Below are 27520 nucleotides of genomic sequence, written 5' to 3'. Positions count from 1 at the left end.
ACTAAAGTATAGATCATCATAAACGATGCTAAACAGCTGTCAAAAGCAAAGTGATGCTTTTAATCCTTAAACAGCTCCAATCCCTATCTGTGATTAACCCCTGTACTTGAATCCCCAAATGCAATTTATTTACATTAGTTCTGTATATAATTTTTATTTTGTCATGCACACCACAATGTAGAACTTTAACTAGATGAGCCATTTAAGACAAAGTAGATGAAGAAAAAGTAGTTATACCAAACTTACAAGTATCTTAAGTACATCACCAGGAGTTTTGCCAATAACATTTAAATTATTGACTTCTTGCACCTCGTCTCCAACATGTATCAGACCAGATCGGTCTGCAGCACCTCCGTGCATAATGCGAGCAATCACTATGGCCCCTGTCCGGTCATCCTGCTTGATGGTAGCTCCCTAGATATATCAAATAGTAAATATTATTATACTATTTTGATAATATACTGATATTGTATACTTTAATTAAAATTATAAACATTAAACAATAAATAAAATTATTGGCAGCAATATAATCTGTAATTTAAACATACTATTTATAGCACCATTTTGTTTAACGTTCAGTACAGTATTAGTAATAAGAAACTATTATAAAATAGTGCTTGGTCTTACTCACCACAATCGGTTCAGCTCCTTTCCCTTCCTGAGGGTTGCATTAAATAAACAGTCATACAATATAGGTGAAAGCCATTATTTATACACCGATTATCTATGCTCCATGGTAATAATAGAATCATGCATAGTTCAAAGACACGTATTATCCCAAATTATAAAACATCAGTACAGTGGAACCTCGACTCACGAATTATTTGAGCTACGACCCAAATTTTTTGGAAAATTTGACTCGACTCGACTTACGTCCTTTGCCTCGACTTGCGACTTTATTGATACACATATGGGTCGATGGAGCGTGTGGTTCCTGGTGCCATGGGCGATCCCGCTTCAGTTTACCAGATCGCATGCTTAGTGATGATCACGCTTGAATTCTTTGTAAAGAATTTCATTATTTTTCAGCTCTTATGTTTTCTAAACATAAAAGTAATTATATACAGTACCATGAAATGGGTTCCCTTAACTATTAAAAAGTGGTGTGCAGCATGGGAAGAAATGCAAAGTTTTGCTGAAACGACACACCCAAATCAAGCTGCAGTAGGCCGTAGTCTTAACCTTTTCAATGACACTGATGCCTCACTATAGACAAATGTTAAAACGTAGGGAAAAAACAAGTCTCTATGGAAAGGTTCTTGGTGAGAAAAACAAGCAGTGAGCCACAACCAGATCCTAGTGGTATGCAGGCAAAATGTAGGCGAGAAAGTACCCCAGAGAAGTCCTCACTGCCTGATGTTATAATGGAAGGGAACTCCCATTACAAACACTAACACCTCTCCTCCCATCCCCCTCCTCACCGTCTTCCATACGCTAACAAGAGTCAGCAATAAAAGTAAGCTATAACTTGTACATACAGTACTATAGTACAAAATGTGTGTGTGTATGAAATGTATTTTGAAGTTAATATTTTTGGGAGTGAGGAATGAATTAATTCAATTTACATTATTTCTTATGGGAAAATTCATTTTTAGTTAAAATTTTCGAGTTACAACCCATCTCTGGGAACGGATTCAATTCATAAATGGAGGGGCCACTGTACTAATATTCACTAATTATCACAATAAACTTGCACACAGTCCAACATTCAAAATCTGAAAATCCAGAATATGAAAATTCACAATATCTGAAAAGTTAAAATTACTACATAAGAGTATTAAATCCCCTTCACTTTGCAAGAACTGACCAACAAAAAAATTGGCCAGTTCAGCAATATCAGTCTTGTAATTTACTTGGGAGGACCCCATTAGATAAAAAGATAAATATTTACTGTACTGTACTGTACTTACCATTGGTTCATTGCTCTTCACCAGTTGTACAATTTTTACAGTTTCTTCATCTTCATCAACCTCCACTGGAATTTCTGGCAAATGTGGTGCAAAATCCTTCGCTGCAATGCTATCATGAGCTTGAAGAACTCCCTGAAAAGATAATAATAATAATATAGATTACAAATACAAGTCAATAACTACTAGTATCTGATAGACCTCGACATCCAAGAAAAACAAAATAAAAATTGGAGAAAAATAAGGCTTTGAGTGTACATACATTTAAAGTTCCTTTCTGAGCATGCCACTTGGTCATTTCCTTAGGGGTAAAGATACCTGTATCAGGCTGATCAACAGCAATTTGCACCTAAAAATCAGCATTGAATGTAATGAAATGCGTCTTTCTGGTGGGTCCTTGGTGGCTCCCTTTTTGTTAGTTACCTAGACAGCTCCACCCAACTCAAATCACACCAGGTCCCATGTGACTCATTGTAAACCTTCTGGGGATCAGAGGCCTAAACCTGGCCCTCATTAAAGAGGCACAGCAAACATAAGGATACTGTACTTGGTCACTAAGAACAGAACAGAACAGAACCACCAGAAAGGCAAAGAAAGAAAATACAGCCAACAGCAAAGTAAACACATCACAGAAACCAAGACCCCTAAAATGATTCACCTAGTTGTGAGCTGTGTGCCACCAGGTTGCCACTCCTTTAGCCAGTCAATTTCCCAGCTGACACTTCAGTCATTTACCCAAGAAAACGGAAAAACCATAGCATCTGAAAGGGTAAGGGAGGGCCCAGGGAGCCACCAAGGACCCACCAGAAAGAGCCATTTCATTACATTCAACACTGGTTTTCTGGGCAACAACTGGTGCCTATGGAAAACAAAAATTATAACGGGAACTCACTAGGGGGCAGAGGAGAACCACATACAAACACCCCACAATAGCGGGGACTTAGCGACACATTAACCATCACAAAGACACACCAGCCTGGTACAGATCAGACAGGTTCACCAAGTATCATGACGTTAGCACTCTTTTGCTCTGCCAAAGCCCTTAAGCCTGAATATCTACCCAGGACATACCTGAAAAATAAGTGGACAGAACTGCAAACTTGCAACCATCATGGGCCCAAAGGTAGACTGCAGACTGGTTGAACATGATGACACTGCAGATGACCAGAAACAAATGGGCCCTGGAACAAAGACCAGGGACACTGGATCCACAGACCATTTTCCTTCTCCCACAAACAGTGGCACAGAGGTAACAGCAAGTGGCCGCAACCGGACACAACAAATGATGCACCCCAGCTGAACCAACCAGGCATCAATCATCACCAAAGTACCCCCCCCCCCCAGAAATTAGCTATTGCATAATTAGCAAGAAAAGGGGGGAAAAGGCTGTAAACAAAGAAAATGACCACAAGATCAAAAGAAAAAACACACTTCCGAAGGAGTGTGAAGCTCCCCAAAGGTGCAATTGGAAGTGAAGGGGCCAACAAGAACAGAGCTTTATAAGAAACAATCCCAGACTAATGGGGCAATAGAGAACAGAAAAGAGGAAAGAAAAACCAAAACCCTACCAAAAGACCACGAATAAAATTTGCTCATGCTCAGGAGAAGCATGAGCAAGCAGAAGATGAAGAAACATCCTGACAATTTGTAAAACAGGGTTGATGGAATGTAAGCACCAAACACCAATGACAGTGACTTCAACCAAGACCGAAGTGATCACAGTAGTCAGCATGAGAAGTCGATCAACAAAAAGTCAAGACAAAAATAAAAACCACAGAAACAGATATCAAGGACATGAGACACAGAGACAGAAAGAGACAGTAGTAGTGCCAAGCAGCTTCATTTATTGATGTGACAAAAGCTACCGGTGAGACACCAAAAGATCGGCTACCTATGAAGTATACAACAAGAGGTATACGAGACTCATGAACTACAGATCTGCAAATTGGTGAAGTCTCTCAATTGACTGAGGAACATCTCTGGGGACAATCAGTTGAAAAGGATGGACCTGCATGTTCAGACAACAACCCTAAAGAGTCAGAAACTATGGCTGAGCTGAACTGGCCAAAAGGGAGCCAGCAGGAGAACCCTGCCAGAGAACATCTCCAGTCTAGAAAAAACCTGCAGCAATAACTGAACCAGAGGAAAGAGATAAAGAAACCCGCACCGACCCCAGTCTAGTCAAAAAGCATTCACCATGAGAGCCTCAGGATCGGAGAATGGAGCCGGTTCCACTCTGATGCAAAGAGGCCCACCTTGGGGCAATTGAACACCCCACAAAGTCAATGGTAGGATGTGTCGTTGATGGTTCACTATGGTCATAGGACGGAAACAAGAGACCTGCCAGAATGTTGGACAAGCCCCCGAACATGATCCACACAGAGACCCAAACCTCGAGAATCTAGAAGATGAGTTACCCACAGAGTCCAGCCCCACAAAGGAATACACCGAAACGACCCCCCTTGATTCAGACAATGAATCACTGGGGGAGCAGTTGGAGTGGAGCTGGACCTCATTTTATCATGAGACCTCTCCAACCCCATTTGGAAACTTAAAAACTAAGGCTCATCTGACCACAGGTGTAAGGCATTCAATGAAATACATGTGAGGTAGAATGCGAGACTGTAGTAACCCTTCCTATGGAAGCTTAACAGGGCATAATTCGGCCTGTGAGGATCCAGAGAGACTGGACACCAACCAAGTAGGTATTTCAGGGTACAAAATTGTTTTATTTGCTACATTCAAGATTTGTACTATTAATTTTGAAGATGGCCAGAAAATGATGGCAACAAAATATTTAAACTTTTCCAAGGCTTAATATTGTACATAAACTATATTAAATTGGGCTTAATATTTCATGTTAAAACATGTTAGAAATAAGATTTGTTTCTTTAGGACTAGGACAGGTTAGGTAGATGGCTACTGTTATTTTTTAATGCCCTTTAGAATTCAAATAGTACAAAATGTTAACTTTTTACAATACACATTTTGAACGCTCCATCCTGAGTAGCTATAGTACTTTAATGTTTTAAGACTGCGTTGACCTTGGACAAGGATGTAGCAGCACAGTTTGTAATTGTCCGATTATAAGATAACCAGTTTCCATTGGCAGGCACAAGTGTGATGTCAAGGGAACTCTGTAATGCTTGAAATTGTAAACAGATCTAAGGGCCTCCTAATTTTGGCTGGATTAAATTTGTCTTCAGTAACTCCCAAGCATCTTTATGGCACTGTTAGGGCACTATAATGCCTGTGGCACTGGAACAAAGTTATCATGCGTAACTTAAGTTGCATGTCTTCTGAACACTCGGGATCAATATACCAATGGAAGTTGTAAATATCATGCTCGAAAAATCTTACAGCTGATGTATTTCATTCTTATGCTTAACAATGAAAGAAGTAAAAAGTTTATTACTTGCAGATGGGGCGACTGTAAGATGGCAAAAAGTTCAATGGCATCAGCTGTAGGAATGGTGCGATAGTGAATCTCCCTCATGATGGAGATGGCAATGTCTTCTGCATTAGACATAAGCGGCTGACACGCCTTCTTGGTGAGGTTGATCTGTTGGATCAAATTTTAAGAGAATAATATCATGATTTTAAAATATAGGACAAAAATAAATACACACAAATACAAAACAACTGCAGAAAGGATTAGCCAATACGAGATGGCTCCTATTTATATCCACCCAAACTCATTCTTACATATCTACTGTATGTCTAACATATGCATGAAACAATACATTGCTCCCGCATCATTTATATTACCCAGCAATTTGATCCTTAAATCAACAACCCTCTTTCCAAATCACTTTTCCTAAATTTAAACTTCTCCAATATACATATTGTACTGTACTGTATGTCCATTTTATAGTACAGTGACCAAAACTGAACTGTGTAATCTAAATGGAGCTTAACAAGAGCAAGATAAAGTGGAAGAATAACCTTAGATGTCTTATTGCCAATGCTTTCAAAAGTAAGCTACAATATCCTATTTGCTTTATTATGTACATTTAGCATTGATTTTCTGTTTAAGAGCCCTACTTGTTATGGTTCAAAACTATGATCATTTTTCAGACTTCGTAATTTCAACATCGTCCAGGAAATATTGTTTACTGCATTATCATTATCTAATCTCAGAACCTTACATTTTTCAGTATTAAACTGTATTTGTTAATCTTTTTCCACTTCAAATTTATCTAGATCATCTTTTAGTGATTTTGTGTCTTTCTCTGAACTTATTTCCTATCTCTAGTTTTGTATCTGCAAAATTTCAAATATTGCTTTTCAAGTCTGAATCGAAATCATTTATAATAATTCATTGCGTTGGGGGACAGGAAGCCAAATTGTATTCATACACGTTTGGCTTTTATTGAGGCCCCTCCCCTCTTCCAAGGCCGAATTACTGACCCCACCCAAGATACATCGAGAACGAACCCGACTGTACTATCGGGACCCTTTTATATACTGGACCAACAACAGCGATCCTAAGACAGAGTCCTGGGGCATCCCCTTACAATGGTACTGATGGTAATGCATGTATTATATATACATGCTCTGTATAAATACTATACTGTATAGTGTAACCTCAAAACTGTATTGGTACAGGTCCCAGCCAGAATTTCAAAAATTCTGGAGTAAGATCAATTTCAAGTTTGTATAATTTTCCATCAACAATTACGATTGTTGATAGGCAATACGAGATGGCTCCTATTTATATCCACCCAAACTCATTCTTACATACCTACTGTATGTCTAACACATGCATGAAACAATCCAAATTATTGGATTTGAAAAAATAAAATTATTAAATAAAATATACTGGTAATTTTATTTTGGTAAAAATATTTGAGGCACTAAGCATTTTTCACAAAAATTCTATGCCACCAGAATTCTCTCCCTGTAATGGTATCTAACAGTGTTATATAATTTTGTTTGTGTGTGTTTCAGGAAGTTAATGACATATGGCACCAGGCTAAAAGGTAGAGCAGTGAAGGTTTCGCAACCTTCACCCACTCACGAGGTATAGCACATGTACTTTGAAAGTATTTGTGTGTGTCAATCTGATGGCCCCTATTTTCCACCTGCATGACTGAAATTGTAGAGAGATTTAGGTACAGTAATTCTTTAAAATTTTGAAATATTTTTCAAATAGCAAAAGCATTATGGATTTTTAAGGTTTCCAACTTTGTACAGTACAGCACTTCGGCTTTCCGAGGTCCCCCTACTGACCTTCCCTAGAATGTAACTCACAAGAGCTGCCTAACTCCTAGATACCTATTTAATGTTAAATGAACAGGTACATCAGATGAAAGGAAAAGTGCTCAACAGTTTATGTCCTGCAAAAGAACTGAACCCAGATCTCTTGGTTCTGAACCAAAGATCTGAACCAATGTACTTATCTACTGTTCTATAAAAATTTGACTAATACTAGTTAATGTGTCTTACAAATTAAAACACTGTAAAGTATTGTAACTCAAGACCTAAAACAAGATTACTTAACATTATTAATCTTAATCAAGTTCTATACATACTACGCTGACATAACTTATTTGATGATAATGTAGTTACTTTAAAATTATATTAATTGTTTTATATGTTACAGTGGAGTCTCCAAAACCAAATTGACTCCAGAAGCCAGATATGCACTGCACTCCCCGTGGCGCAGTGGTAACACACTCGCCCAGCACTTTGTCAGCGATTTGGCCTGGGAGGATTGACTGGGCACTAATCCTTAACTGTATGCCTCTGTTCACCCAGTAGTAAATGGGTACCTGATTGTTAAATGATTTGGTAGATCGTATTCCGGAGAAAATTAGGATTAAGGGGTGGGCCCAAAACACCATGCGTGCTAGTGGCTATACAAGAATGTAAAATCTCTTGAACATATAAACAAACAAAAAAATTACAAAATTATTTAAAATCACTTCAGTGTATAGAAAAGTTCACTTAGTAGAAGTTCAGATAGAAGAAACTACACTGCATAATAACAAAATATAAATATAATTTACCTCCCAAAATGTGCACAAAATAGAATTTCTTGTATTTTCACTAATGAACTGTATTATAAGCTTAATTTTTCAAAATTTGTGAATATAAACCACCATTAACATTTGATTTAATAAAATTTATTACAATGACATTAACAACAATTATACAAGGATATTTATTACAGTACAATACTGTATAAGTCACAGACCACATCACTTTCATTATTAATTTGTATTACTGTAGTGGATTATTAAAATAGCACAGATGCCAGAGCCCTGACCAAAGAATGGGAAGGAATGACCCTACACCCAAGCCTGGAAAAGAAAGTGGGCAAGAGATAAGAGCTGAGCATCCCAAGGGAAAGATATGGTCGGGGGCCACAAGCAAAGCCTCAAACTCTCAAGGTGGAATTCTGCAAGCCAGGGCAAGGAAGGTAAACCCCAGAAGGTAAACCCATAAAAAGATTGGAATCCAGGAACCTAATAGCACTTGGAGAAAAAGGGGAAATGAGGATCAAGCTCCAACAGTAATGGAGGAGTCAAAAGAAGCACGTTCAAAGTGTGAATATATGCATTTAAAATGTGGCCGAAAATGTTTGCTATGCTTTCATGAACAGAAAATATGCTAAGACATACAATGCATGGACACATGTCTCCTTTTTCTGGGGATGCTCCTCTGGAGGCTCCCTGGTGCTTAGCTACCTGGATAGCTCCACCCATTTCAATCCATGCCAGGCCCTTGGGAGTCATACAAGACTAGCAGGGACCAAAAGCCAAAATCTGACCACGCCCCCTCAAAAGAGGTACAGGAAGCTTGAGGATACTAGATCACTCAGACTAAGAAAAAGTGCCAAACTGTGAGCAAGACCATACAAACAATTAGCAAGGTAAACAAACAGAAACGTGACACCAAGATGAACCACCCAGTGAAGCAGTTAACTTGTTAGCCTGCATGCTGCCAGTTGGACATGCATTTAGCTACCCAGTTCATAGCCTTGATCCATGAGCCATTTGCATGGTGCACATGACAAACACCATTGCAGCTTTTGCTGCTCATTCCCACCATGCTCTTCAAGTCCCAGTTTTTCAGATAAGTGTTTGTCATCCTGGACACTGTTCTGTCCTGCAGAGACCATTTGCTCATATACTTGGTCCACATTTTAGTGTTTGCTTTACGGTAAGTGATTTTTATGCCTCATTTCTTATGAGCGACTCTTATTAACTGTCCACCTCAAACTAAATGAGCCTGGTGGTTATTTCTAGGCATTCACTGGTGTTGCCCATTTGGCCAGAGTTATCTTCTCTGATGGATCTGGGAAGCTGTCTCCGAGACACTGGCTTTCTGTTGGAAGGTGCCTCACCCTTAGTATACAAAGTATTTGTACAGGTTTTTGACCCCCTCGACAAGGCCTTGTGGCTGGAAGCAGTCTGGAATTTTCATTTCAGGATCACATAGTTTGTAGTGTGCTCATTTTACAGCACACCACTTACACCTTTAATAGCTGCTTGTGTCTTTGGGCTGCTGTATGTACTCCTAAGCAGCCCCTGTAATTATCTAAGTGTAATTTACAGGATGAGAGCTACGCTCGTGGTGTCCCGTCTTCCCAGTCCTCTGTCATATAACACTTTAAAACTACTGGTGGTTTTGACCTCCACCACCTTTTTACTTGGCTTGTTCCAACCATCTACCATTGTTTGCAAAGGAAAATTTTCTAATGTTTTTTCTGCACCTTTGTTTCCTTAGCTTGAATCTGTGTCCTCTTGTTCGTGAAGTTGCTGGCTACAGGAATTGCACAGTGTTTCCTGCTTGGACAACCCTACGGGACCCAGCAAGTTCTCTGCAGTTTTCGGCCCTTTTAATTATATACCTGCTCTCCAATTCTGCCCTCACTGAGTGCGAGTTTTTGGTATGGCCAATGCTTTCCCTGTATTCTAATGACTGTCCATTGCTACCTTCACTACACTGCTTGTGGGTAGAATAACCTGTCAACTCTGGGACCTGTGACATTCATCATCATGGTGTTCCTGTTCTTGATTCAGTGACATTCCTGCCTTGTGAAGCGAGTCTCCATCCTGAAAGTTCCCCATATTCTCCTTTGTTCCTAACCTCCCGCACTCACTTCTCATTCTCTCCTGCCACAAAATGTGGAGCTGTGGAGAAGATTAAGCATTATACCTGGTTGATACCTGGTTGTTGATGGAGTTCTGGGAGTTCTTCTACTCCCCAAGCCCGGCCCGAGGCCAGGCTTGACTTGAGAGAGTTTGGTCCACTAGGCTGTTGCTTGGAGCGGCCCACAGGCCCACATACCCACCACAGCCCGGTTGGTCCGGCACTCCTTGGAGGAATACATCTAGTTTCCTCTTGAAGATGTCCACGGTTGTTCCGGCAATATTTCTTATGCTTGCTGGGAGGACGTTGAACAACCGTGGACCTCTGATGTTTATACAGTGTTCTCTGATTGTGCCTATGGCACCTCTGCTCTTCACTGATTCTATTTTGCATTTTCTTCCATATCGTTCACTCCAGTACGTTGTTATTTTACTGTGTAGATTTGGTACTTGGCCCTCCAGTATCTTCCAGGTGTATATTATTTGATATCTCTCTCGTCTTCTTTCTAGTGAGTACATTTGGAGGGCTTTGAGACGATCCCAATAATTTAGGTGCTTTATTGCGTCTATGCGTGCCGTATATGTTCTCTGTATTCCCTCTATTTCAGCAATCTCTCCTACTCTGAAGGGGGGAGTGAGTACTGAGTAGTACTCAAGACGGGACAACACAAGTGACTTGAAGAGTACAACCATTGTGATGGGATCCCTGGATTTGAAAGTTCTCGTAATCCATCCTATCATTTTTCTGGCTGTCGCAATATTTGCTTGGTTATGTTCCTTAAACGTTAGGTCGTCAAACATTATTATTCCCAAATCCTTTACATGCTGTTTTCCTACTATGGGTACATTTGATTGTGTTTTGTACTCTGTATTATGTTTAAGGTCCTCATTTTTACCGTACCTGAGTACCTGGAATTTATCACTGTTAAACATCATGTTATTTTCTGATGCCCAGTCGAAAACTTTATTAATTAACACTTTCCTGGAGTTTCCACTTGGAATTACGGGCGGTTTAGATAAGCGCTTGTCGGATCACGACGTAAATTTACGGACCGTGTTATAGTGGGTATTTACTACTCGATCGACTTGGGGTTTGTATGAATATGTTTGCCATTAAATTTTTATTTTCTTTAATAGGCACAGTGCCTATTTGAGAAAACGGCAATGTATTGTAACTTAGAGGAGAGACTATTGAGTTGGTGACACAACGAGGGTAATCGCCCACTCCACACACTCTTGTGTTGGCCGCGATCATGATTCTACATTTATATGCATGTCTGTGTAGAGAATTTTATTCCGAACACTATACAAAAAAAAAAAAAAAACGGTGTGAAACAAGTATAAACTTGAAAAAACATGAGCAAAGTAAAAACTTTTTACGCTCACGGGTACAAACACGCGTAAGATTTTATTCGCCGCAAATTTATTTGACGCTCTGTTGGCCAATTCTACCCATGTTCTTATAGAACTTTCTATTGTTATATATAAAACTTTCTATTGCGAACACATTGCTATAAAAATGAAATACGTAGCTCGAGAAATAATGTCAGGACAGTGAAATAAGTATAAACTTTCAAAGCGCTGCATCACAACAGTGTCGTCGCTGCTGAAATCACAGCTAACGCTTCGCCCAGTTCCCACACTCGTGCAGAACATATTTAGACATTGATAGGCATATGTCTGGGTGGAGAATTTTATTGCGAGTTCAGTGATATCAAAATAAGCACTGTAGGATGACTGTGAGGCTGGCAACAAACGAAAGAGTATGAACATTTACTTCCTGTTTGGGTGTCACGGTGAGTCATCTTCGTGTTTATTTACTTCGTGGTGGGATACCAAATGCTTTGGTGACATTTTATGCATATGATCTTGCAGAGAATTTTATTGCCAACGCATTGATACCAAAATGAAAAACGTAGCTTGAGAATTGATGTTAGGAGCGTGAAAAGATTATACACTTTTTTTGTGTTTACGCTTGAGCGCCCAGAACGCCGCGCGCACAAGGCGCTTTTTTTTTCACGAGTGCCGCGCGCACTAAAGTGTTAATATCAGCTTTAAGTTTTTCAGTGTCTTCAGCCGAGATAATTTTCATACTGATTTTTGTGTCATCTGCAAAGGATGATACGAAGCTGTGACTTGTATTTTTGTCTATATCTGATATGAGAATAAGGAAAAGCAGCGGTGCAAGGACTGTACCCTGAGGTACAGAGCTTTTAACTGCACTTGGACTAGATTTTATATGGTTGACCGTTACTCACTGAGTCCTGTTTGACAGAAAACCGAGTATCCAGCGTCCTACTTTACCGGTTATTCCCATTGGCTTCATTTTGTGTGCTATCACGCCATGGTCACATTTATCGAAAGCCTTTGCGAAGTCCATGTATATCACATCAGCATTCTGTTTTTTCTTCTAATGCCTCAGTGACTTTGTCATAGTGCTCAAGTAGCTGCGAGAGGCACGATCTTCCCGCTCGAAATCCATGTTGGCCTGGGTTGTGAAGGTCATTGGTCTCCATGAAATTGGTGACCTGACTCCTAATCACTCTCCCAAATACTTTTATGATGTGCGATGTTAGTGCAACTGGTCTATAATTCTTTGCCAATGCTTTGCTCCCTCCCTTGTGTAGAGGGGCTATGTCTGCTACTTTAAGTGCATCTGGTATCTCCCCCGTGTCCAAGCTCTTCCTCCACACTATACTGAGTGCCTGTGCTACCGGCACTTTGCATTTCTTTATAAATATTGAATTCCATGAGTCTGGACCTGGGGCCGAGTACATGGGCATGTTTTCAATTTCTCTTTCAAAATTTAGTGCGCTCGTGTTGATATCAGTTATATTTACAGGGGTTTGAATATCCCGCATAAGGAAATTGTCTGGATCTTCCACTTTCATGTTGTTTATTGGAGTGCTAAACATGTCCTCATACTGCTTTTTTAGGATTTCACTAATTTCTTTGTCATCCTCCGTGTATGAACCTTCACTTATACAAATAGGTCCAATACTGACAGTGGTTTTTGCTTTTGATTTCGCATATGTGAAGAAATATTTTGGATTTTTCTTTATTTCCTGAATTGCTTTCTGTTCCAAATGCCTTTCTTCAGTTTCATATGAGTGTTTTAATTTCTGCTCGATTTCTTCAATCTCCCTATTTAAATTATTCCTTCTTTGACGGCAGTCAAAGCTATTATACAGAGGCTATTATAAGCTATTATACAGAGGCAGTATGAATATGTTAGTAGGATACCTAAGAATCATACAAGAAGGGTGTTCAAGGGTGAAATAGAGAGCATCTGTCAGAAGCAACCAATCAATATTTTGGATGGGATGAGACCACCAACCAGGAGACCTGGTTAGAGAATGAGCTGCAGGGGCATTGATTCCTGGTACCAGCCCAAGGTAAGGTGGCCTTTTGATAGAGAGCTGATAGAAGGAGATAAGGAATTAAGAACATACATGGATATATATAACTGTACCCACCTAATGCTGCTTGACCTTTATCTCTTTAGTAAAGGTCAACCACATCAATCGACATGTGTACAGGTTCCTGAGCCTATTGGGTTCTATCATATTTACATTTGGAGTTGTATATATAGTCTAATGTTTCTATTGACAGTTGGATACTTAGCTATCACTTGTGTTCAACTGTTTTTGTACCACCAATGCCAAATAGTCTCCCTGTCTATTCCCATTAGAAATGTGTATGTGGTGATCATGTCTCCCATAATGTTTCTTTATACAATAACAATAATAATTAAGAAAAGTATACATGATGTTAAACTATTTAAGACTAAAAATATGAATGATGATATGTGATAAAATGAAAAGAACTACAATATATACAGTGTTTTTATAGTACTCTAAATAGTGCATTGAAAAATTAATTTAATGATGAGGGTGCTAAAAGCAAAACGCATATCTACCAATATAAACCCTGAGCTCCATCAGTAAATTTGGAGTCAACTAGTTATGTAACCATAAAGAATGTAATGCAACCAGGGCTCATGTTGCCGTTTATTACTCTCACCCGATGGTAATTTTTCCCTTTATTTTCTTGATAACAATATATTACAGTACAGTACTGTACAGAACAGCTTAGTACAATACATTATCGTACAATACAGCACAGTAGCATACAATATTAGGAAACAATTACCAGCAGAGGTTTTGTTTGCAATAACATTGTTCTTTTTTTGTGTGTTTTGCTGAAGGAAACAAAAGACTGTCAAACTGTAAATATAGATTTTATAAGGAGAGTGGCCTCTAAACACCATTGAGAAAATGAAAAAAAATCCATTTGGCGAAGGCTCTAACAATTATACCCAAAGCTCAGCTTAAGCCCAGTGATAATGCATATATAAATGCAGAAGAGGCTATATCAAGAGTTTCGATAAGTAAATGTGGAATCAAAAAGGCCACACAATAACCTGCCACATACCAAGGCTTCACTGGGACACCTGCATTAGGACGTCACGTATCATGATGTCTGAGCATAGGTAGGAATAGTGAAAGTTTAAGGTTAAGCTTGTAAAACAAAAAATATCTTCCAAGCATATATCTTACTATAATATATTTTCTAAAACACATCACACAAATAAAATACAGAAGAAAAATTCTTTATTCGACAAATTCTGTTAAGTAAATTTGAGACAAAATTTACCGAGTATTAAAGGAGTTTAAGAAAAATTGCAAGATTTTTATTGTTTACCTTATTATGTACATGAACAAGTGCTTGTAATTCTCGAGACTTGAGCAGGTCTGCAAGGAATCCAAAGTCATCTTCATCACTGTCCAGCTGCACACGGGCCTGCTCCAGGGAGGACAGCAGACCACCCAGTGCTGAAGCAGTTCATATAATAATGTTTGACTTAAATTAATTATACATTATGATACTGCAAATTAAAATTGTACCAGCTGCTTCAGAGGAGTTATGCAAATATCTACATGTTTCTGTAGAGCTTATAATACTGCAAGTGTGTGTAGGATATGACCAAACAGACCAAGAATCCTGCAAAAATCATCTCTCTTTCATTCTCCTTGTCAATAGTTCACAAACTTGGCCACACTTGAGCGTGTATCCCACTTGGAAGACTCGCACACAATCTGCATTACAACTAATTTATGCGTTTACTCTTTCCATCTCCCTATCCTTGTGTGCAGCCTTTCCTGTGTAACTTAAGATCATCTTCACATACTTTCAATAATCTCTCCCCCCTTGTACCTTTCCCAGTGTCACCTACTGATATCTTGCATTGTATTAAACTAAAGGAGCCACCTTAATATTTTTACCCTGGCTTTGCTATGAGAAATTTTCCAAACACTTTGTCACTTTTGTCAAAATGAACAGATTTTATAGTAAATGCTTTGAGGGGTGATACCCCTCAAAGGCCTATCAGGTTAGACACCTGATAGATTTAGACATTTAGTTGTCAAACAATGAAACCTTTACACTATTCTTTATGTGCCAACATATTCTGAGTGCTGGATATAGTTGCATACCATATACTGTATCTGCAATGCTTGGATACAAAAGTTACACATTATGAAGTTTGCATTAAATCTGAGATGAAGCTTTGCTGCCACATATACACCTTAACATTTATAGCATATGTTGCAGAATATTACTGATAAATATTTACTTACTTTACAAATGTGATACAGTCCAACTAAGAGAGCTTCATATAGTACACGAAGAACAATTTACTTCGTACATGGTCAATCAGGAGTCATTTCTTAACAGTTTCTCCAAGTTATTCCATTTGGTAACTTCCTAAAGTAAGATTCTTCTGATCTTTTGTCAGAATCTGCTGCAATTAGGACAAGTCAACATTCAGTACTGATGCAGCAGAGAACTTTTAAAACAGCTCCCATTAGACCATATTGGTGCCATGGAGAAAATGGAGTATATAACCCAACCCAGACTGTACACAGAAAAATGCATTGCATAAACCTAAAAGCCTTTCCAGGTGCAATTTGGCATCAACTTAACTATCTTCCTCCTTCAGTCAACCTGCCACTCTAGACTGTGTAAAGTGTACTTACATAAGTGTAGTTACACAATGAGAGCTACACTCGTGGTGTCCCGTCTTCTCAGAACTCTGTCATATAAGTGTGGTAGTATACAGTACTGTGTTCGTTTCCTTTTTCTTTTATGTCAAGAGCAACTAGTCATGCAATGATTCAGAGCGACAGTCTCATTTCATGCAGGTCGGCGTTCAATCCCCGACCGTTCAAGTGGTTGGGTACCATTCCTTCTCAGAATCCCAATCCCCTAATCCTTATCCTGAATTTGTTCAAGTGTTATTTAGTTGTAATGGCTTTGCACAGTCTCCCAATAGTTCCCTTCCCTCTACTTTTATCCTGAGCTACCTCCTTATCCTTTATCCTTACAGCCAACCCCTCATTTTATCAAATTTCTTCCTTTACCCCTGTTTTCCCTCCCCCCCCCCCATTTGATCAATTCATTTACATCCCTTTACCCAAACTCTTATTCCCTCTCATTCTCTATTTCCTCACATTGCCCATTCTTCTTCTTCTTTGAAATGTTCCTTCTTAAAAAGTACACAATAGTGCTTAGGCTGTAGCGAGTATACTATTGATATACCTGTAATATACTCACTACATACACCTCACCTAATATACTGGAAGGAGTGTTAACTGTAATTAGAGAAGAGGTATGAATTTTGTCATTAGTGGATTCAGTAGACTTAAGAAACCCATCTCGTTAAGATAATGAGAGTTTGGAGTGATTATTGATATATAATACAGTATACTCACTACAAGGCCTAACATAGAATCTTTACAATTGCAGTTCAATGATTCCAATTAGAGAGGTAATCACTTACAATACATAAGGTAACAATACAGTTGCATTAACTTAAGGCAAATATTCAAAAGAAGAAACAAAGTCCAGTGTAGTCAAGACTACAGAAGTAGACTGTAATTAGAGAAATCTGTTGAATTATATGCCTTTCTGTCAATGTTAAGATGCCATATGTTTTAGCCAGTCCAGTGTGGCAATATTTTCAGAGGGATGAGATAAAGCATTCTATATTCCACATAAGATTTCTTTATCACACAAAATGTGACTGTATATAATCAAAACATATACAGGATGCAGTAAACAAATAAAGCTTAGCATGACCCATCATGCATGTTGGAAAACTAGGCAAAACAGAAGCAAGAAGAGTGCTCAGAACTCTGGCATATTATTGTAGTCAGCCATCACCTTAACTATCTCCCCACACAGTATTTGTATTTGGAACCAAAATCAATTCATGAATTGTCATACTCAAATGTAAGGAGCACTGATTTGAAATATTTTGATGCATCACAGTAAAATCTTAAATACATGCATTAAACTAACACAATCACAAGAACTTCCACCACTGGCATTGTTAATGACAAAAGAAAAATTAAAAGTTTAAAGGTCATTTTACAGCTGCTACAGCACCCAAGCATTGTTAAAGGTAATTACGGCAAAAGATAACTTCCCTGATGAGGTCTAATTTACAGCAAATAGAATCAGTTGGGTATGAATGGTGCTGTTTGTGGAAGGATTTTCCCCAATCATTTTTCTGTTTTTATGGTAATATAAATAACAGGTAGAGTATGTACGGAATGTAGTCTTTATACAAGCGGCAACAAAGAACAAATTCAATTATTTGAATGTAACATGAAAACACAGTCCAGCCACACAACTTGTAATCATGTACAATAAAGTGATCAAATAGGGGTAGTGGGAAAAACAAATACTGTTGCCCCTCCATTTACGAATTTAATCCATTCCAAAAATTTGCCCGAAATTTGCCCACCTGCCCGAAACGCTTTGCGTAATAGTGGCTTTAGGCATTGTATGTACTAGCTCTATCTATAAAGCCAACAAACTTTGTAAAATCTCTTTATGTATGTACCTTTACCTAAATAAAAATTATTATTATTATTATTATAAAAGACGGTTCGTACACAGAAAATTAAAAAATCCAAAACAAATTTTCCCATAAGAAATAATGTAAATTGAATTAATCCGTTCCACACACCCAAAAATATTAAATATATATTTTATACAGAATACTGCTCATAGGTACCTTACATTTATTGAGGACTCTTGTTGGTGTAAGGAAAACAGTGAGGAGGAGGAGAGGAGGAGGAGAGGTGTTAGTATTTGTTGGAAGGGGGAGGGGGTGTCTCTTGCCATTATTACATCAGGCAGTGATGACATTTCTGGGATACTCACTCTCCTATGTTTTGCAGGCATACCACTAGGACCTGGTTGTCGCTCACTGCATGCTTGTCTTACTAAGAATCTGTCTAAAGACACTAGTTTTTCCCTATGTTTTAACACTTGTTTGTAGTGAGACATCATATTTATTCACTACGAATGATCTTTTGTTTTTCCTCTATCGCCATTCTCACAACTATTTTCTTAGGTTGAACTATACCACTGACTTTCTTGGGACCCATGGCGTGATATACTGTACAAGAACTTTTATGCTTGGAAACCAAAAAAGCAACAAAACAATGAAATTCTTTACAATACATTTAAGAGCGGTCATCACTAAGCAGGAACACGAACAAGGGGACACAGGTGGAAACTTAGTACCCAGATGAGCCACAGAGACGTTAGAAAGATTTTTTTCAGTGTCAGGGTAGTTAACAAATGGAATGCATTAAGTAGTGTTGTGGTGGAGGCTGACTCCATACACAGTTTCAAATGTAGATATGATAGAGCCCAATAGGCTCAGGAATCTGTACACCAGTTGATTGACAGCTGAGAGGCGGGACCAAAGAGCCAGAGATTAACCCCCGCAAACACAACTAGGCGAGTATAACTAGGCGAGTACAGGTAAACTTAGCACACCTCTCCCCGTACCCAGTAGAACCCTATGCTCACCGACCCATGCATGTATCAACTCGACAACCAAGGCAACAATCGAATACCGAATCAAATTTTACGAGAAAACTGACCTTACACACAGAAATCACAATTGCGTGATGCATCAAACGAACAAATCCATAAGGGCTGTGACGAGGATTCGAACCTACGTCCGAGAGCATCTGACTGAAACTGACCTCGTATATCGACAAATTTGTAGAGGTTCATTTGTCAACCAAGGTTCCATGGAATGCAAGAAATCAGAGAAACGACAAATTTTCTCTGAGTGCTTCCTACTTGCTTCTCTGTGGTTATATATATATATATATATATATATATATATATATATATATATATATATATATATATATATATATATATATATATATATATATATATATATATATATATATATATATATATATGTCGTACCTAGTAGCCAGAACGCACTTCTCGGCCTACTATGCAAGGCCCGTTTTGCCTAATAAGCCAAGTTTTCCTGAATTAATATATTTTTTCAATTTAGTTTCTTATGAAATGATAAAGCTACCCATTTCATTACGTATGATGTCAATTTTATTTTATTGGAGTTAAAATTAACGTAGATATATGACCGGACCTAACCAACCCTACCTAACCTAACCTAACCTATCTTTATAAGTTAGGTTAGGTTAGGTAGCCGAAAAAGTTAGGTTAGGTTAGGTAGGTTAGGTAGTCGAAAAACAATTAATTCATGAAAACTTGGCTTATTAGGCAAATTGGGCCTTGCATAGTAGGCTGAGAAGTGCGTTCTGGCTACTAGGTACGACATATATATATATATATATATATATATATATATATATATATATATATATATATATATATATATATATATATATATATATATATATATATATATATATATATATATATATATATATATATATATATATATATATATATTATATATTTATTTATTTATTTATTTATTTATTTATTTATATTTATTTTGTCACGGTAAAATCTCTAGGAAGAGATTCGGCCTACTCCATTATCACCTATTCTACTCATTCACGTATATTTAATCAAGAACTGCAGCCAACAACAACAACTACTTCCAGACGTCTAGACAATACCACCAGTCTACCTACCCCACTGCCCGTCACCCCACCTCGCACCTGGGTCACTGGGAGACCACGCTCTCCGAAACAAGCAGTTTAATAGCCAGTTAATAGTTAAAGAAGTCCAGCGCCATCTACCCGGTCGACATTCTGTATAAATACAGCATCCTTGTCCACCAGGAGTTAGATTACTCCTGTGTGCTCAACTAAATAGACCTGTTAACACATCTCGGTGTGGGAGCGGATTTAGTCAGACTATATTTATTATGCACACACACACACATTCCTCTCCAAGCGATAATCAAGTAGTGCAGATGATGATGATGTGACAGAAACAGAAGCGGCATGTGGGGCATGCACGATAACTCACACAGACTACCTGAGTCTCCAGCAGCCATCACAGCTGTCATGCCGATGTCCTCTTATCACCACCAATGCTGTAATATACAAAAATTATAGAATTAAAAGATCCTGCTACAGAAAAGCTTTCTTAATTCTTATATGAACATTTATGCAAATAATACCGGTAACTTTTCTAATTCCATTCCACTTTTATTGTGATTTAACTTGTCACCAAAGATGTACAGTACAGTATTATCAAAACAAGAGATACAATAATGTCTTCTTTTTATGAATACTGGGGAGTTGTTGTTATTCATACTGTATTAGGGCACCTCTTAAAGTGTATTAGTCAACCACCCCTACACAAACACTGATCAAATAAAGTAAATATTCATATGAAAATACTTAGACTTCTCATCTCTATAGTATTAAACATTAGGGTTATCTTGAGATGATTTCGGGGCTTAGCATCCCCGAGGCCCGGTCCTCAACCAGGGCCTCTTTTTTTTGTTACACACCCCCCAGGAAGCAACCCGTAGCAGCTGTCTAACTCCCAGGTACCTATTTACTGCGAGGTAACAGGGCATCTGGGTGAAAGAAACATTTTGCCCAGATGTCTCTGTCTCCACTGGGAATCGAACCCGGAACCTCAGGATTACGAATCCAAAGCGCTGTCCATCCAGCTGTCAGGTGCCATAGGGTAACTAATTTCTGCTGAATGAGAAACCCTAATTCAAATTGGTTTTTTGAGCATGCCCAGTAAAAAAGTGAGCTAACTCTAAAGTTCAGCTAACTCAAATGATTGTGGGATAATGATCTGATGTGTGGGACAATCATACCTCAAATATGATCCCCATGATCCCATGTGGATCCTATTACCAAGGGTAGACCATGTATAACATTCTTTTCTCCGGTTAGATTCTTTAGTCCCATGGATATCAATTTTTGGTCATTGTTGTTCAACCTAATCAAGTTATATGGCATACTATACATTCTTGGGCTTTACTAAGAATATTTTTTATCGAGTTATAAACTGAATCTACATTGCAATCGAGTATTATGTAACCAACCACTGGACATGGGTTGGTTACATGTCCAATCAAGTCTGCCAAATCTATCATTATCAAGTACAATAACTCCTTAAAAATCAACTTTTTGGAAATCTGGTACCCTAAGCGTTTTCTCGCACAACTTTTCCATATTACATTAAATCTGATTTCCTTGAGACCACTGTTCCCTAGCTTACTCCATACTTCCTTGTAATTTGTATTTCAGTTTGCTGACACGTAAGTTTAAAAAGACCTTAATTTCTGTGTTGGCTCCATAATACAGTACTGTATATTTTTTAAAGGCAGCAGTTAACTACTTCTAAAAAATCTTCTGGTTCAGCATTCCCTGTTTTGTTTGTCCAATTTATTCTACTGGAATTAAAGTCACCTATAACAAACATTAGACATATATATGTCTTCACATACATACCTTCCTTCCATTCTAAGTTTGGTGGCCTACAGTGTACAGTATATATAAAACTATTATTAGTAGTAGGCTGACCATACACACCATTTTGAATGGGACAGTACAGTTTCTTTCGCATTTCCTGGCCGTCCCATCGTTTTAATAATTTACATTTTTTCCCATTTTTAATAAGAACTATAAATATACTCTAATATTGGTCAATCATAAATTATTATTCATAACCTACTATCGCATATCAATAGTTGTATCGTGGCTACCAGTAATTCATATAACCATAGAGTAGCATTGATCGATACTAAGTACACTATCGATATCTGCAGAGATTTATTTAGAGAAAATAAAACATGTAAGCAACCTTTATGTGTCACAGATGCAGCATCTAATCTGCTGTAGCATTAGTTTTTGCTTTACCTTTATGCTAACCAGTGGCTTTGTTATTCTATGCCAATGGTTTTAATTTTATATTTTTTAAAGCTTTAAGTCTATTCTTGCAATGACAGAGGCAAAACTGTAGTTTTAATGATGATCTCCAGAAGGAATTTAAATTTATTGAACAGGACAAACTGTGTAGTGATGGAACAAAAGTGGTATGCCAACATTGCAATAACCATTTTTCAGTTGCTCATGGAGGTAGAAACAACATGAAACAACATCTACGAATCCAGAAACATAAGGATGCTGAAGAGACCGACATTTACTGCATAGGATTATTTAATTTGAAAAATATTCATGGTACAATCGTAGTGAAGTACAGTCCCCCTCTATGTCTACCTAAATTTTAATGTGGATTCTGTCACCAAAGATAACTATCTCAATATGTTTATGTAATAAAACTTTATAATCTTACTTTTCCATGAATATAGAATACCTGCATTACATAACCCATTTTTGCCATTACAATGTCCCATTTTGTCCCAAGGAAATGTTACCCTTACCTTTATTTAATTCTATCCAGTTTATGTGGCTCAGTTTTGATCTGCCCAACCACATGGACAGGACTGTAGAGAGACAATCTCGCTTCATGCAGGTCGGCGTTCAATCCCCGACCGTGCAAGTGGTTGGGCACCATTCCTTCCCTCGTCCCATCCCAAAGCCTTATCCCTTCAAAGTGCTATATAGTCATAATATCTTGGCACTTTCCCCTGATAATTCCCATCTCAGTTTTGATCCTTCTTTGACACTACAATACATTAATAAAATTTACCCGACATATGTTGCTATTTCCCTCTTCTCCCTTAATTTGTCTTAAATTATTTGTTATCCCTTACGTTAATATTCAGCTAATAGCCCCCTTTTTTCTATATTCATCTACATTTCTCTTTGTGCAATAATATACAGTATAATGTTTATGTACACGCAAGTGTACTTAAATCATCTATTTTGTTTCAAAGGATCCTGCTATTTGCAAAGTACACTTTAAGAGTGTACACTTGATGCTGGAATACAGCATAGACCTTGCTTCTTGCAGGTCAGCATTCAAATCTCGATGATAAAAAAAAAAAGTGGTTAGGCATTATTCCTTCCCTCTACCCTATCCCAAATCATTGTCCTTGTACCACCTCCCAAGTACTATACAGGCATACTGACTTGCCTGTATAGACAAATACAGGCTGTATACTGACTCAAAATGCTATGCATAGGGATGGCCATTGCAAAGATACATTCCACCAATGTGCGGTATTCCACAGTACAGTATACAGTATTTCTTTTGATAAAACAATTTCCTTATCAAATTTATATTCGTCAGGAAATATCAGTAAGCTCTGGAGAGATGAGGGAGAAGGGAACTATGAGGAGAAAGCGTCATGCCATTACAATTATACTGTACAGCACTTGGAAGGGGTCAGGAAAAGGATTAGGGATGGGATGGGGGAAGGAAAGGTGCCCAACCACTTGGACGGTCCGTGAATGAACGCCGACCTGCACGAAGTGAGACAATTGCGCTACCTTCTAGCTCAAGTGGTTGGTAACCACCTCTTCTGGTAAAAGCAAACAAGTTAAAATTTTGTAAACATTGGTTACCAAATTTACACAATATAGTTTCCAATACCTATTCCTTTAATTCTTACCTTACACCTTTCCTTTACCCTATTTACCTATCATCTCTGTATTTTGCCTATCTCACTCTCCTACCTTTTATCTCATTCTGCCATATTATAATTCTGACTCTCTCCCATTTGTTTTCCATTACACAACTTGATAATGGTCCAGGATGGACCAAAACATTGTTAATTCTTTAAGATTTGTGGGTTGGGCATCTTTTAAATGCAATATTTATATTTTTAGTTACACTCTCCCATTATGTACAGTACAGTATGTAGAAGATAACGATTGGTTTTGTGTACGTGGCTTAACAAAGATGCAATACCTTGAGTGGCAATAAAATTTGCTGTACTTTCCTAATACTTCTGGCATGACAGACCTTTACGAACATCTGCAAATCGAACTACAACACAAAAAAAAAAAAGACCTACTTTCAAGGTTTGCTATTTAAATACAGTATATTGTAATTCTGTCATGGTTCAGGTATAAAAGTAACATTCCATCACTGCCATTACAGTACCATTACAATTCCATTACACAGATAATATTCCACCATTGGTTAGGTATAAAGGTTATATTTTGCTAATCACATTACAGGCATCCCTAAATTTGGCTATTTATCCCTGTAATTAAAATTAAATTTTGTTACGTTTCAAAACTGGAAAGACCAGGTAGGGATGAGTAAATAATTAGCAACCAACTAAACACACTGCACAACATACACCTCAAGGGTCTACACTCTTGAACCCTACACCCTGAAACACAGGTAATTTCGTACATAAGACGGCTCAACAATAGATAGCCGAACCACTTGGGCTGGACGATAGAGCAACAGTCTCGCTTCATGCAGGTCGACATTCAATCCCCGACCGTCCAAGTGGTTGGGCACCATTCCTTCCCCCCGTCCCATCCCAAATCCTTATCCTGATCCCTTCCCAGTGCTATATAGTCGTAATGGGTTGGTGCTATCTCCTGATAGTTCCCTTCAACAATGGATATTTTGTATTAAAGCTGTGCCTAGCTTAACCCAAGCAAACATAATCCACCCCAACCTAACAATATATAGTTTTAACAATTCAGAAACGAGGCATTGTGAAACGCCTGTAGCCATACTCCGAGACAACACCGTGTTCCTCACCATTACTATTGTACAAGATTGTATACAATTGGTGAAGTATCGTGGGATGAGGAGCCCCTCATGAAGCACGACCTGCCACAACTATGGTCATTGCTTGATGAGAGCAATGACCATAGTTGATTGAGATTGCTTGATGAAGATTAAGCCACCCAAAAGGTGGCATGGGCATGAATAGCCCATAAGTGGTGGCCCTTTGGAGCCATTACCAGTATCATTACCTGATACTGGAGATCTGTTGAGGTGCGACTGCACTCTACGGAGAGGTTGTGAACTCTGATTCCCCCCCAAGACTACACACTGGCTTAGGCCTACCTCACATTTCTCAAATCCCATCACACACATTTATCAGCATAAAGAGGAATGTGTTGATCAGTCATAGACTCAAACTATGTACAATACACGGCAGGCCAACACCATCGTCATAGAAAGAAGAAATATAAATACCAAAAATTCCCACAACGCTTGTTTTATAATAGCAGGTATTTGCAGACATGTATTGTCAGTGGGAGGAGACTGGAGGAGGTGGTGTGGGCCACCAGGAGACGACTGAGAGTGAGGCCAGCCTCCACAACACGACACAACCAGCCACTCCCCTAATTGATCCCACGATCAGCTCCTCTACACACAAACGTCAAAACAAAGCTTCTTCTGGTCTGTTTTTGCCCCTTGGGTTAATGCTCTCCTGGTTTAAACTCCTGCTGCTCAGAGCCTAGATGGCGGCCTCACCTTCATATGTTTCGGGCCAGATCAGAAAGAGCAGAGTGTCATAACTTGAAGCGAGAAATGTCAGAATTCATTCCCGAATGTCAATATCAGAAGACCGCCATGTTGGACTGTCGTCTGCACCTCTCACCGTCTCTCTTCACACTAACAAATATTCCTCTTAAATACTTTAGGGAAGATGTATCCAATATATTTCGCAAAAAATAATTTTTACTTTAACTTTTTATCACTTACCTTGTACATTACGAAGTTCTTATATATATTAAATTTTTAGTCTGCATTAAAACTAAAAATAGCATCTTCAAACCATTGAATATTAAATAAATAAATCCTCATATAATTACTACAGGCGAAACGATATACGCATTTAAAAACAAACAAATGAATCATCCCCATACATGAAAAGTAATAAATTTTCATGTATAAATTTTCAGGATTCACTATAATAATGTGACCCCTGAGGAGAGTGTGGCGGAGCGCAGCGTGTCTCTGTTAGAGAAAACGAGCAACAACCGCGCAAGTCAACATGCGAGTGGCGCGCAATTTAGATATCTAACAATTCATTTATTTATTTGTTCATTTATATCCAAGAAGGTACATTGGGGGTTAAGAGAGAACATAGAAATGATGTTGATTTTACATTCTTGTAAAGCCACTAGCAACCCGTTCTCGCAAATTTAATAAGTCAATATTGACTTATTAAATATGTGCATAGGTGACATACTTAACATAATAGATACCCCTAAAAAGATTCATAGAAAACACCGACCTTACCTAACCTTGTTAGTATCTTAAGATAAGCATCTTATTGCTTCGTAATTACAATTATTACCTAACCTATAATAGGTATAGGATAAGTAATAATTGTAATTACGAAGCAATAAGATGCTTATCTTAAGATACTAACAAGGTTAGGTAAGGTCGGTGTTTTCTATGAATCTTTTTAGGGGTATCTATTATGTTTAGTATATCACCTATGCACGTAGTTAATAAGTCAATATTGACTTTACGAATTTGCGAGAACGGGTTGCACTAGCACGCATAGCGTTTCGGGCAGGTCCTTAAACTAACAGATAATCTTAAGTAGATAATTTACAGTAAAATTGACAAAAAAATTTACAGGTACTTTACAGCTTTACTTTACAGGTACAAGTAATTTTAAGTAGATAATTTACAGTAAAATTGACAAAAAATGTTTTACAGGTACATTGTAAGAGAGTTTACAGGTACATTAATTGTAAGAGAGTTTACAGGTACATTAATTGTAAGAGAGTTTACAGGTACATTAATTGTAAGAGAGTTTACAGGTACATTAATTGTAAGAGAGTTTACAGGTACATTGTAAGAGAGTTTACAGGTACATTGTAAGAGAGTTTACAGGTACATTGTAAGAGAGTTTACAGGTACATTGTAAGAGAAAATTGTTTACAGGTACATTGTAAGAGAGAGAAAGATAAAGTATTAATTCGGTCCTGGCTGTTGCAAATACTGTAATTCATTAACACTGCAACTTGCATAGCAATATATAGCTGGAATTCAGTTCCTGGACCCATTATTACATTCCATTGCATGGTACAACTATGTTCATTTGTTCTGCCGAATACTGAATGTAAGTATGATTATTATTCAAGCACTTGTACATCTCACGATAATTTATAATGTGTCATAGCCATAAAAGTTAAGGGTCCTGCAGTAAAGTGGTCTACGTTCTCGACTCACTACGAGTGACCCCGAGTTCGATCCCCCGGGAGGGACATTAATGGCTTGGTAAGTTTCATCTCACTTAATGCATCTGTTCATCCAGCAGTAGATGTGTAC

The 27520-nt window shown here is 38.1% G+C and overlaps 1 protein-coding gene across 10 annotated transcripts in view; it reads right to left on the bottom strand.

Annotated features, from left to right (window-relative positions):
* metro (membrane palmitoylated protein 7-like protein metro) overlaps positions 1–25848 on the bottom strand; it is a 52362-nt gene extending 26514 nt beyond the window's left edge. For 2 of the 10 annotated variants that reach the window (XM_045740255.2, XM_045740257.2), the window contains exons 1-7: positions 25706–25839; positions 20351–20417; positions 14711–14841; positions 5323–5469; positions 1911–2042; positions 632–658; positions 247–414 (exon numbers count right to left, since the gene is read on the bottom strand). In XM_045740255.2, coding sequence (XP_045596211.1) covers positions 247–414; positions 632–658; positions 1911–2042; positions 5323–5469; positions 14711–14841; positions 20351–20390 — 645 coding nt within the window. In that variant the 5' untranslated portion in view covers positions 20391–20417; positions 25706–25839. Of the gene's footprint in view, positions 1–246; positions 415–631; positions 659–1910; positions 2043–5322; positions 5470–14710; positions 14842–15645; positions 15810–20350; positions 20418–25423; positions 25613–25705 lie in introns of those variants that run through there. The other 8 variants (XM_069331966.1, XM_069331967.1, XM_045740258.2 and 5 more) reach the window with 8 other exon arrangements.
* Between the last annotated feature and the right edge of the window lie 1672 nt (positions 25849–27520).

Source organism: Procambarus clarkii, chromosome 26 (assembly GCF_040958095.1).
Source record: "Procambarus clarkii isolate CNS0578487 chromosome 26, FALCON_Pclarkii_2.0, whole genome shotgun sequence".
Lineage (NCBI taxonomy): Eukaryota > Metazoa > Arthropoda > Malacostraca > Decapoda > Cambaridae > Procambarus > Procambarus clarkii.
This window is presented reverse-complemented; position numbering and strand designations above follow the sequence as displayed.